Here is a 13,757-nt window from a genome sequence, read left to right on the forward strand (position 1 = left end):
CTGGCTGTAACTCCAATTCTGGGGACCCGGCACCCTCACACAGAAATACAAGCCGGCAAAACACCAATGCACTAAAAGCAAATTTAAAAAAAAGAGAAAAAGAAAGAAAGCAAAAACAAACAGGGCTGAGGATTCAGCTCATTGCCTTGACTGTACAAGATCCTGTGTTAAGTCTCTAACGTCTCCAAAAAAAAACCAAAACCAAAACAGAAGTTCTGTGTTACCAGTAAGACATTTCTCTAGGCAGCACAATTTTGGCAAGAGGATTTGGGCTCATGATGTAACTGGCATCACATAGCTAAAACCCCTCCAGCTAATAATGGCTGACAGGACCCTTATGGATTTAGCATCTAGACTGAAGGGATTGTTTTCCATTTAACCGTTAGCGTGGGATGTCTAGGGAATATATTCACCATTCAGCAGTTGATCCCAGATGGGAACCACTGAGACACCCTGAAGTCTTTCGGGCCTCTGTGGCCATGAACCCAAGGCTGCATTTTAGGTGCTTTCCTTCACTTAGTCTGCCTTCCATTGTCACCCGTCCCGTTTCTGGAAGAACAGCGTACCTCCCAGCACTCCCAGCTCACGCCGGGGTTCACTGCTGCCAGGCACTTAGTATAAGCAGAATTCACAGTTACATCCTGGATAAGGCTTTGTACCCAGCCACCATTCATCCACATATCCACCCACCCATCCACCTACTCATGCCCTCATCTCCCCACCCACCCATCCTCTCATCCATCCATCCACCCTCTACCTACCCACCCATTTACCCACCTATCCACTCATCCACTGAGCCACCCACCATCCACCTGTGCATCCATCCACCCATCCACCTATCTGCCTACTCACCTACCCACCCATCCGCCTACCTATCCCCCTACCTACCTACCCACCTACCCACCCATCTACCCACCCATCCACCTACCTACCCCCTACCTACCCACCTACCCACCCATCCACCCACCCATCCACCTACTTACCCACCTACCCACCATCCACCTACCTACCCCCTACCTACTTACCCACCTATCCACCCACCCATTCACCTACCCACCCATCTACCTACCCTCCTACCCACTCACCATCCACCCACCTGTCCACCCACCTACCCACCTACCTACCTACCTTCCCACCCGTCCACCCACCATCCTGTCAATCCCAGGGACCTACATGATGGGCAAGGAGAACCTGCTCTAGCAAGTCATGCTCTGATCTTTCCATGTCTGTAGTGCATGTGTGCATTGATACACACACACATACACACACATACATGCATACATACACATACACATACACACACACACACACTCTCACACACACACATACATGCACACGATAAATGTAAAACAAAGATGAAAAATGTTTTGTATATCAGCTATATAGAAAAATAATCTTGCTATTACAAATGGAATGAGATTTTTGCTTCTGACAGTATTCTTCTCTTTTTTAAAAAATTAATTTTTTTGGGCAGACACACTTCTTTTTTAATAAGCAACTACTACCATTATTTTTTATTAAACCAAAATAATCCTTTGTAACACTCTAAATGTTTCTACTAATATCTGAAGATGAGTGAATGCTTCAACCCTCATGAAGGAAACTTTTCTTTGCAACAGACTGAGATCGTTATAGAAAACCACAACCAAACAGAACACAGAGTGTGGAACCCAATTTCAACAATTAATCTACAAAACCCCTCTGAACATAAAGCTTAGGGAATATTTCAGAAGAACCAGAGGAGCAGAAATTTTCTGTGAGAGTCTATATTCTAGCAATATCAGAAGCTATACACATAATGTTTGACCAATATGATTGCCAATCATGAGCTGAAAAAGAATGATACAAATAGATATGTTAGAGTATGTGGGGAAAAGCCCACACAGCTTCAAAGTTACACACACACACACACACACACACACACACACACACACACACACACAGAGAGAGAGAGAGAGAGAGAGAGAGAGAGAGAGAGAAACAGACACACACACACACACACAAAAACTAAGGCAACTAAAAAAAATGATGAAAACAGGAGAAAAGTCTTCTCTAATAAAGAGTCCACCAATGGCTTAACCCATACCAAATGGTTATCTATGAAAAAAATGCATAATAATAACATTATATAGACTGAGCAGGGTGTATTTAGGAATATATGTGTACATACATATACAAGTATTCATTTAACAGCAATTAATTAAAAATTAATTGAATTTGAAAGAAAGCAAGGAGAAGTATATGGGATGGATCAGAAGTAGAAAAGGGAAGGAATACATTTTGTAATCATATTATTATATCATAAATAAAAAGTAAACTCAATGGACAAATCATTTAAATACAAAGAACCCTGACCAAAAACAAATAAATAAATGAACGTTGCCAATAAATACATCTATGAATTAAAATCTTTGTAAGTATTGTAATACTGAAAAGATATGTGAAAAATAGTAAACAGAAAATTTTAACGACAAAAAAGTGTTTGCTTTTCTCAGCAGCAGTATAATTTGAACAGAAGAAAACATGGAAGGACCTCCTAGTGTCTGCCACATTGACAGCAATAGATTAGATTCCTCATTATTTACAGACCACTGCTTAGTTTGGAAGTGTTGGATTTCTGTAAAGAACTGTGTGGTGTCTTTTAAAGAAAGATTGAGAGTCACTTACCAGTGACTTTCTAATCTCTGCATCTAATTTTTTTTTTTATTAACTTGATTATTTCTTATTTACATTTCGAGTGTTATTCCCTTTCCCGGGCCAACATCCCCATAACCCCTCCCCCTCCCCTTCTTTATGGGTGTTCCCCTCCCCATCCTCCCCCCATTGCTGCCCTCCCCCCAACAATCTAGTTCACTGGGGGTTCAGTCTTAGCAGGACCCAGTGCTTCCCCTTCCACTGGTTCTCTTACTAGGATATTCATTGCTACCTATGAGGTTGGAGCCCAGGGTCAGTCCATGTATAGTCTTTAGGTAGTGGCTTAGTCCCTGGAAGCTCTGGTTGCTTGGCATTGTTGTTCATATGGGGTCTTGAGCCCCTTCAAGCTCTTCCAGTCCTTTCTCTGATTCCTTCAACAGGGGTCCTGTTCTCAGTTCAGTGGTTTGCTGCTGGCATACGCCTCTGTGTTTGCTGTATTCTGGTTGTGTCTCTCGGGAGAGGTCTACATCTGGCTCCTGTCGGCCTGCACTTCTTTGCTTCATCCATCTTGTCTAATTGGGTGGCTGTATATGTATGGGCCACATGTGGGGCAGGCTCTGAATGGGTGTTCCTTCTGTCTCTGTTTTAATCTTTGCCTCTCTCTTCCCTGCCAAGTGTATTCTTGTTCCCCTTTTAAAGAAGGAGTGAAGCATTCACATGTTAATCATCCGTCTTGAGTTTCATGTGTTCTAGGCATCTAGGGTAATTCAAGCATTTGGGCTAATAGCCACTAATCAATGAGTGCATACCATGTGTGTTTTCCTGTGATTGGGTTACCTCACTCAGGATGATATTTTCCAGTTCCAACCGTTTGCCTATGAATTTCATAAAGTCATTGTTTTTGATAGCTGAGTAATATTCCATTGTGTAGATGTACCACATTTTCTGTATCCATTCCTCTGTTGAAGGGCATCTGGGTTCTTTCCAGCTTCTGGCTATTATAAATAAGGCTGCTATGAATATAGTGGAGCATGTGTCTTTTTTATATGTTGGGGCATCTTTTGGGTATACGCCCAAGAGAGGTATAGCTGGATCCTCAGGCAGTTCAATGTTCAATTTTCTGAGGAACCTCCAGACTGATTTCCAGAATGGTTGTACCAGTCTGCAATCCCACCAACAATGGAGGAGTGTTCCTCTTTCTCTGCATCCTCGCCAGCATCTGCTGTCACCTGAGTTTTTGATCTTAGCCATTCTCACTGGTGTGAGGTTGTTTTGATTTGCATTTCCCTTATGACTAAAGATGTTGAACATTTCTTTAGGTGTTTCTCAGCCATTCGGCATTCCTCAGCTGTGAATTCTTTGTTTAGCTCTGAACCCCATTTTTTAATAGGGTTATTTGTCTCCCTGTGGTCTAACTTCTTGAGTTCTTTGTATATTTTGGATATAAGGCCTCTATCTGTTATAGGATTGGTAAAGATCTTTCCCCAATCTGTTGGTTGCCGTTGTGTCCTAACCACAGTCAGACACACTTTTAATCCCAGCACTTAGAGGTAGAGGCAGGTGGATCTCTGTAAGTTTTAGGCTAGCCTGGTCCACAAAATGAGTTCTGGGTCAGCCAGGGCTGTTACAAAGAGAAACCCTGTTTCAGACAGAATATATTTTATTAATATATTTCAAGATGGGAAATATTTGTGTATTTTAGATAGAGTCTCTTTAGGTGGTCCAGTCTGGCCTTAAGATTACCCTCGTTGTACATATTCCTTCCTAGTGATAGACAGTCTTGGTCGTCTTGGACGACCAAGATGGAGCCTCCAAGCTTTTGTGAGAATTACGGGATTTTTGAAAAAAAAATTTATTGTGACATTTTATAAGTTTGTGACAGATTTAAAGGAATCCTTACAATATAGGGGAACTAATAGAATATATGAATTGAGATGAGATTGATCTATGATGACTGAGTCTTGTAAAGCTCTATTTCTGTCGTTGACAATCAGAACTCACACAAAGGCCAACAGTAGATCACTGGGGTGTTGTCTAGGTTAAGTCTTTAAAACTTCCATTCTCAGAGTTTCCATACCTCTTAATCTCTGTCTTGAGATTTCCTAGTTAGTAAGAATAACAGTAACACGAGGGATCCAATTGCATAGGAATTTTACTTCATGAATTAAGTTAATCTCTTGTCAGTCATTAAAAAAAAAAAAAAGACAGTGACCCCACTGTCACTCTCCCTGAGTAACCTCCTTTCACTCTGTGCTATCACAATCGATTAAAAAAAGATTCACAAAAATCTGAAAGGAAGCATTTGTAAGCATAGGCGAGCTGTGTCTGCCACCGGAATCCTTTGTACTGATATGTTTGCAACACGTGTACCGTGCTTGATGTTTCCCAAGTGGCAAACTTTCTCCTCCATCATCAGAGACTGTCCCTAGGGCCGTGCACATTCTAGGCGAGCCCTCTACCTGTAAACTGAATCCCTACCCACAAGACTTAAGGCTTTAAGCACTTATTTCTTCCCCAAAATGCACCTCTAGAGAGAAGATTTAAGGCAGTGTCAGGTCCCTATAAATCTTACACATTCTTTCAAGTTAAGTTTCGGTAGCTCCAGAAAGTAAAACAGGGTAAGTGCAGTTTTATGTTTCTCTTTGCCCTGACTAGATTCTACTCAACAAACTCCAGCATTTCAGTAATTGATCATTCTGAAGGTTAACCCTTTTAACGTCGAGGTGTTTTTCCGTTTCCCTTTTGGTTCTTTGAGAGTATGCTCAGCCTTAAAGCACTCTGACTGGGGGAGTCTGTCTCCTGTTGGTTTGCTCTTTGTCTATGAAAAATATTCATTGTTACAAAGTATCAGATGATACTGTTTCTGTATGATATTTTAGTGCATCGTCTTTGAATGAAGGATTTGGTCTTGTTTAGAGAGCACAGAAGACATGAGTGTAGAAGGCATGTCCTTGTCTTCATCAAGGTGTACTAAGGGTCACTCACGGGGAGAGTCCAGAGCACGAGGAAGTGGACTGTAGACTGAGTGTTATTGTTGCTCCTCTATCCTCACTTTTGAGGAGGTGTTAAATCTGTGAAAGAGGCTTCAATTAATAAAGCCCATCTGAGTTCATCCAGGCCAGACATTTCTTTTCTGAACGCTCGAATTTTGTGGAACTCGTGTTAGGGCCAGCCAGTTGGTCACAATTAAATTGCTTCAAAAATATGTTAGGAGGATGCTGTTTCCTTTTAATGTTAATGGTTTTCATCATGGCTTGTCTGTCCGTCTGTCCGTCTGTCCGTCTGTCTGTCTGTCTGTCTAGAAACAGAGGGTGTGTGTGTGTGTGTGTGTGTGTGTGTGTGTGTGTGTGTTATTTACTCTTATGGTGTGCACAGGTTTGTGATGCCAGAGCCAATGGTGAGTGTCTTCTTCAATCACTCTCTATTTTTTTGGGGAGCTAGGGTCTTTCACGGAATCCAGAATTTACCCGATTCAGTTAGTTCCGTGATTCTCAACCTTCTGAAGTCGCGACTCTTTCATATAGTTCCTCATGTTGTGGTGACCCCCCCAACCATAAAATTATTTCTGTTGCTACTTGCAATTTGCTACTGTTAGGAATCATAATGTAGATCTCTGCTCTGCATGATCGTCTTAGGTCACCTCTGTGAAAAGGTCATTCAACCCACAGAGGGATCCCAGCCCCCAGATTGAGAACCACTAAGTTAGACTGTCTGGCTAGCAAGCCCCTGGAATCCCATCTCTGCTTCCCCACAACGGGGATTACAGGCATATGTGACCACGCCTTCACAAGTGTTCTGAGGATCTGAACTTGGGTCTGTATTCTTTTATGCCCAGCACTTTACCTACTGACCCTAGCTCCTCATTGCAAAGTTCTATTAAAAGCTATTTATTCCACTATAGAGAACTGAAGCCATTTTATACCTCCAAATCTTTACTGGCCTCCTTGGTATTTCTTGTTTCACAGATTACAGCAATCGAATTCTAGCCCAGGCAGCATCGTTGGCCCTTGGATTTGTATGAGCATGCCGGGAGAATTTAAGAAGAGCAAAAATATTTAGAAGAATTTGGAAAAGCAGCCTTAAGGGGTTTAACACATTTTTTCTTCTCCTAATTCAGCCCCGTGCTTTTTTTCCCTAATGGAGAAAGGTCACCGATGATAAGATTTGCTAAGACAGCGCAGGGTCTCAGAAGGGAATTCTAAAATTCCTGTCTAATGAAAGCGTCGGTTTATAAGTTTGGGACCCCAAAAGCGTACACGTTGAAGAAGAGGTGGACCAGCTGAGTGCATGGTTCTTACATCCTCAGCCAGTATGCGATCGGCTTAAGTAGACGAGGGATTATATTCTGTGTTTCTACAGTTTTTTGTCAGAGGTTAAACCAATCAATTAGCCTGTTTGATAATGAGAATTGTAATACAAACTGTTCAAATCTTTTCTAAGGTTTAGTGTGTGTGTGTATGTGTGTGTGTGTGTGTGTGTGTGTGTGTGTGTGTGTGCGCACACATGCACATGTGCCATGTATATGCAGGGGTCTATGAAGGTCAAAAGCTGTTGGTGGATGTTTTGAAGCTGGAGTTACAGGTGGCCATGAACTGCCCCAAGTGCATGCTGGGAACTGAACCTAGCTGTTCTGGAAGAGCAGAAAGCTTAGTTGCTGAACCATTTCTCCCACCGCCTGTTTTTCCTTCTGTTTGCATTTATTTATTGTGTGAATGTGTGGGTGTGCACATGTGCCATGTGTGTATCCAGGGAGCAGAAGGTAATTTTCATGGCTCTGTTTTCTCCTTCCCCCGTGTAGTTCCAAGGAATCAGAGAGGATCCCCGTGCTTGGCAATAAGCACCTTTACCTGTGAGGAGTCTTCCCAGACTTAGCTCGAGACTACTGAAGCTCTCTGATCCTTTTCCGTGGAGCTGCAGTCGGTCCTGGATCCCAGGAATGCTAGGCAGTCACTGTACTGTGGACGGCATCCCCAGCGAGGCTCTTCAAGCTCTGTGTAATTATCTAGGAAGATGAAGGGTAGATGATAACACCATGACAGGTTTTTCAGTTGTTTCCTGAGTTACTGATGAGGAATTTGAGCCAGGATTATTTACCATTGTGACATGGAGGGCATTAATTATATTAGCAATGGCTCCTCATTCTTTTGTCTTTAAAAAGCATTTTATTTTTAATTTCGTGTGTGTGTGTGTGTGTGTGTGTGTGTGTGTGTGTACATGTACACGAATACAAGTGTCCAAGGTCCCTTTGAGCTGGAGACAGTTTTGAGCTGTCCAGCCCAGGTGCTGGGAACCCATCTCGTGTTCTCTGGAAGGGCCTTCCCTCCCTATTCCACATGTTTTATATTTTCCATGATTGAAAAGCCTCAGGCTATCTCGTGTTCATTAACTGCATCTTTGCAATCATGGAGTTAGAGAGGAGAAGAGAGGGGAATGGGCAGCGGAGCGGGCAAGCTATAGACGTATACAGATCTTTTCTCTACTTCCAGTTGTGTCAGGAAAGTAAATACAAAAGAATGTCTGCACATTTTGGAGTATTTTCCAACAGCTGGATGTTACCTTTTATGGCCATATACTTTATTTCATTATCAGGTAGGCGTTGATTTGAGTAAAAAGTTCTAGGCTATGTTAGAGGAAACGTAGCTTCGTTCTTATGAACATCTCTTTCTATGGGAATTTATTTTAACAATTTATGTTTTCCTACAGCTGATGTAGGAAACCTTCTTTGGCCAACCTACAGAGGAAAATCTGTGCTCTATCAGATGCTTTAATTACTCCCCAGTTCCCCACCTTTCTGGGAATCGGACCCAGAGCTTTGGCTCTGTGCACATTTGCGACCACTGGGCTCTACATCTAGACTTAATATGTTCATGAAAGTTGAAAGTTTGAAATACATTGAATAATGAAATATTGTTACATTTCTGTATTTTCCACTTTCCTTATTTTTATTGTCAAGATTCTTTTTTTTTTTGTTTTGTTTTGTTTTATTTTTGTTTTTGTTTTGGTTCAGGGTTTATCTGTGTAGCCCTGGCTGTCCTGGAATTCACTCTGTAGACCAGGGGATATCCTTGCACTCAGACCCACCTGCCTTTGCTCCTTGAGTGCTGGGATTAAGGATACACGCCACCATTGCCTGGCTGTCAGGTATTCTTAAGTCGTGTGAACATTATGAAAGTGAGAGAATATTTACTTAGGAACTTTCTTATTCATAGGATTAAAGGATGAGGGATACAGCACAATTTACAAAAGCAAACCTCCTTTAGAGTCCTAGGACATGTTATTATGTTAAGTGTCCCAAACACAGATGTTTAACATTAAATTCCTTTCAGCAAGGCTGGTGTAGTGACCGTTTATAGGTAGATGTACCCAGTATAGCCTTGTGCTCTGGCTGTAATGTCAGCTCTGTCCTTCTGGGGTTTAGTGGTAAAGGCCGGGGCATTCTGTGTGTGTAAGCAAGTCTCCTTGATTAATGACTTTGTGGCATCGATCAGATAATGCATAAAACTGGAATAGGGGCTGGTGACAGTCTTCATTGTCCTTCCTGGGATGCAGGTCACCTTTCAGCACTGTTAGCATCAAGAATCTCCTTAGTGTCTTTTTATACTGTCGTTCCCCTTGTGCCTTAGGGTTGCTCTCCAATTTCCTTTATGGATCTGCAAGCTCACACTCTCTCTCTAGAGCTGTTATATTCATTACAGGAACAGCCTTTCGGTTATAAATTCTCCTTCTGTCTTAGTTACTTTTCTATTGACTGTGGTAAAAGACTGTGACTGAAGCAACTTATAAAAGAAGGCATTAATTTGGAGCTCACAGTTTCAGAGGGTTAGAATCCGTGATTATCATGGCTGGAACCGTGGCGGCAGGCAAGCATGGTGCTGGAGCAGTAGCTCAGAGCTTATGTTCCCATCGACTGACTGGAAGCAGAAAGAGCTACCTGAGAATGGCATGAGCTTTTGACAAAAGACCGCCCCCTAGTGACATACCTCCTCTAGCAAGGCTACACCTCTGAGTCCTTCTCAAACAGTTCTACCAGCTGTGGGCCACGTATTCAAACATATGACCCTACGTAGACCATTCTCATACACACTTTCCATATACTACTAGAACACAACTTTATCATAGACTTGATGTGTTAGCCAGTTATCTGTAGGAATAATGAAATAACTAAGATAAAGTTACTGGTCTGGTACTATCTATAATGGTCTGGGCCTTCCCACAATGATTATTAATCAAGAAAATGCCTTATTGACCTGCCTATAGATTAATCTAATGGAGGTGTTTTCTCAGTTGAGGTTCCTCTTCCCAGACAACTGTAGCTTGTGTTAAATTGACAAAAAATACCAACCAGGACAGATAGTTGACTTATAGGAGAAAAGGTTTATGTTGGCTCATAGCTCTGAAGATCAGAGTCCATGACTAAGTAGACCTTTAGTTTCTGTACCATGTAGCAATAGCCAGGGATAGGTGGCAGAGAAAATGGGTGGAGAACCAAGGGAATAAGAGGAAGAGGCAGGGAACCTCTTATCCCCTTCAAGATATTCCCCCAGTGACTTAAGTACTTAGAGCAAGGTTTCCCTGTTGAAGCTTCCACTTTTTCGAATGTATCCAAAGGGAAAGAAGCCTTTTAATACATGGTCCTTTGAGGGGAATCTTCTTTCCCAAACTATAGTACTACATACAGCCTTACTTACTAGCAAGAGGGTCCTCATTACCATATAAAGGTGGTCCCTTTGTGATGTGTGCAGGACGGTCTCTTCCTGTTGTGATAGTGCCTGGAGTATGTTGTAATAGGTTGAGGTACGTAGATGGACCCACAGCTTCTTGGACTATTTGGAATATAGATTGCTTTCAGAACTATTCACGGGTAGTTTACACATCACTTTTTAGGTGTTCAACCAACAATGACATTTGTTAGTTTTAGTAGAAAATTGGAGAGTGCTCGAATTACGTAATGGGAAGTGATAAAGCTGGACTGTTGTTTTCCTGTTCGTTCATGGTTTATGCCATTGTTTTTACAACCATAAACTAAATACCTGGTGTCTTAGTTACTTTTCTACTGCTTTGACCAAGCTCTAGGACCAATGCAACCTATAAAAGAAAGCATTTGAGGTTCATAGTATTAGAGGGTTATAGTCCAGGGTCATCATGGTAGGGAATATGGGATCAGACAGCAGCAATGATTACTAGAGTGGTAGCTGAGGGCGTATATCTGACTCATAAGCTCAAATCTGACCCCTGGTTACATGCCTCCTCTAACAAGGCCACACCTCTTAATCCTTCTCAAACTGTTCCACCAACTAGAGACAAAGTATTCAAATATATGAGCCTATGGGAATATAAGCCATTCTCATTCACCAAGACTTTTACTTATCAGAAGAAAAGTTTTATTTATCAGCATAGCACCTTACATTATAGTTAGCATTTATTTCTGTCTTGCAGTCAAGGACTTTGAGGGTAGATGACACTGTGGTACTTAACTCAGAATCACCTAAAAAGTGGCTCGGAATGTGATCTATTTGTCTGTAATGCGTGCTGCTTTTGCTGCTGGCGCTGTAGTACCATGTGATCTCCTTATCCACTTAATTCACTTGGCTCGTTTTCAAGACATTTGAGCTTCTTTAGCTGTTTGACGGTACTTGTGCCTTGCCCAATGAATTCGTAATCACATTGGAGTTGATAATGTTTGTTAATTCTTCTGGTTAATATGCTTGTAAAAATGTTTGTCTGGGGGGGGTGGCTGGAGTGGGTAAGAACACATAACTGTTCCTCAGAAGGCTGGAGTTCAGTTTCTAGCGCCTACATGGTGGCTATAACCTCTTGTAACTCTGACTTAAGAGGATCCGATGCCCTCTTCTGTACTCCGTGGGCATTTGCACTCACATACACATACCCACACATAGATACACATAGACAGTAATTCAACATGATAAATTTTTTTTAAAGATTTATTTATTTATTATATATAAGTACACTGTAGCTGTTCAGACACACCAGAAGAGGGCATCAGATCTCATTACAGATGGTTGTGAGCCACCATGTGTTTGCTGGGATTTGAACTCAGGACCTTTGGAAGAGCAGTCAGTGCTCTTAACCACTGAGCCATCTCTCCAGCCCTCAACATGATAAATTAAATATTAAAATGTATTTAAAGTTTAAAACCATTTTGACTCTATGTTGCTCCTTTTTTTTCCCTTTGGTCAAGAAAATGTGTCAGATAACTGATTAGGAATCTTATACCCCTTTTTGTTCTAGAAGGGGTAAGATTTGTGTGAAGAAGGAGTAGTTATGAATTTTTTAAGTTAATATTGAGTAACTTTTTGGCGGGACATGTTGGCCCTGCTTCATTACCTAAAGGGATCTATTTGCTTACAATTCCAGGTTATGATCCACTGTTGTGGGGATTCAGGTAGAAGCCTTAAGCAGTTGCACAGATTCACAGTCAAGAGTAAAGGGAGAATTAATTCACAGATCCCTACTGTTGAGCTCGCTGTCTCCAGCTTTCTACAGTCTAGGATTCTAAACTGGATGATGCCATTCACCCGAGGTGCCGGTCTTCCCAACTTAATTAGCACAGTCAAGACAGTTCACCACACACATTCCCAAGCCCAACCAGTTCTATGTACTCCCTCGTGCACTCATGCTTCCCAGAGGATCCTAGATTCTGTCACACTGAAAATGAAAACGATCACACATGTTTATCATGCTTGTAGTATACTTAAAATGCAGCTGACAAGGTGACACGTGCAGTTGTGAAGTAAGGTCCGGATGGTAGCACTCAAACTTGGATTTCAGAACTGGGAGTGACACCCAGGACTCTTGGGTGAGGTGACTGAGTCTCTCTCTGTTGTAGAAGTTGGTGGGCTCCATCAATGGTTTCCTTCATAGCTGTGTGTTTCTTGCCTCGTGTTGTATAGATGTCTATCTCAAGCTGCCGAGGAAGGAGATGGTTGTATTTATCACACTCTTGTCTTTTCTTTCTCTCCTGCAGATGAACACAACGATGTACAGAAGAAAACCTTTACCAAATGGATAAACGCTCGATTTTCAAAGGTATCTGAGATGCTGGTGGATTTTACTCTGTGGTCAATGCCTCCTTCTGACTTGTGTCTGCGTAGCTAAAAAAGATGACCAGTTCCTTTAGCATGGTTAACCATGAAACCTCAGGCACTCTTTCTGCCCTGTGCAACAGTGATAGGCTTTTCCTCCTCTGAGTGTGACGAATACCGTTATCCATCCTCTCTGTCCTTCACTGGTCTGCTCTTAATCAGCATCTGTAACCACTGGAACATAAGCACCACTATGTTCAGAATTTGGGGGAGGGTGGTATGGTAAAATGAGAGGTTTCATGTTGGTTTTAAATGTGCAATAGTTATAGTAGGTAGGATGTATTTTTTTTTTCCCCTCTTCAACTCTTAATCTGGGAACAATCTTTGGGTTGATTGACTCTAAGATAGGGAGTTGAAGAGGAAAGGTTTCTTTGTTTGTCTTTAAACTGGTATGGAAGCTACTTTTAAAAAGATTGGTTTGTTTTATTGTATATGTATTGCCTACATGTATGTATAGGTTTCATTCTGATGCCCTCAGAAGTTAGAGGAGGGCATCAGGTCCCCTAGAATTGGAGTTACAGAGGGTTGTGAACCATAGCCTGGGTGCTTGAACTGAATTGGGCCCTCTGCAAGAGCCGCCAGTGCTCTTATGTGGGGAACAACCACTCCGGTCTCTTGAAAGCTCTTTCAAACGAAGGTGTTCTGTAGTCAAAACTTGTAAAGTCAGAGCCACCGACACTGGCATGTCTTTGTGGGAAGGTGAGGCTGATTTCATGTGTCTTTAAATAGGGGTACAGTTTAAAAGCTACCCCATGTCTCTCCAGTCAGGTGCAACCGCACATGATACTTGGGAGGCTGTGGCAGGAGGGTCACTTGGCCCAGGAGTTCGAGGTCAGCCTGGGCAGTATAAGGACACCCTGTCTCCTGAAAACAAAACCAAAGTGCCCATCTCCAGACTTACAGTTCATTACCTGACTGCAGTGTTTCTTAGGTCTTAAGCTTTTGGTTGAAGGATGTTTTATCTTGCCTCTGAGAGGACAGACTGATGGACGAATGAGGAGTGTAGAGTTGTGGCCCATG

The 13,757-nt window shown here is 42.1% G+C and overlaps 1 protein-coding gene across 1 annotated transcript in view; it reads left to right on the forward strand.

Annotated features, from left to right (window-relative positions):
* The window catches only part of Utrn (utrophin), a 593,945-nt gene that overhangs the window by 101,122 nt on the left and 479,066 nt on the right, over window positions 1-13,757 (forward strand). The window contains 1 exon segment of the mRNA XM_032894978.1: window positions 12,620-12,681. Within this exon segment, the coding sequence (XP_032750869.1) occupies window positions 12,620-12,681 (62 nt within the window).

This window comes from Rattus rattus, chromosome 2 (assembly GCF_011064425.1).
Source record: "Rattus rattus isolate New Zealand chromosome 2, Rrattus_CSIRO_v1, whole genome shotgun sequence".
NCBI lineage: Eukaryota > Metazoa > Chordata > Mammalia > Rodentia > Muridae > Rattus > Rattus rattus.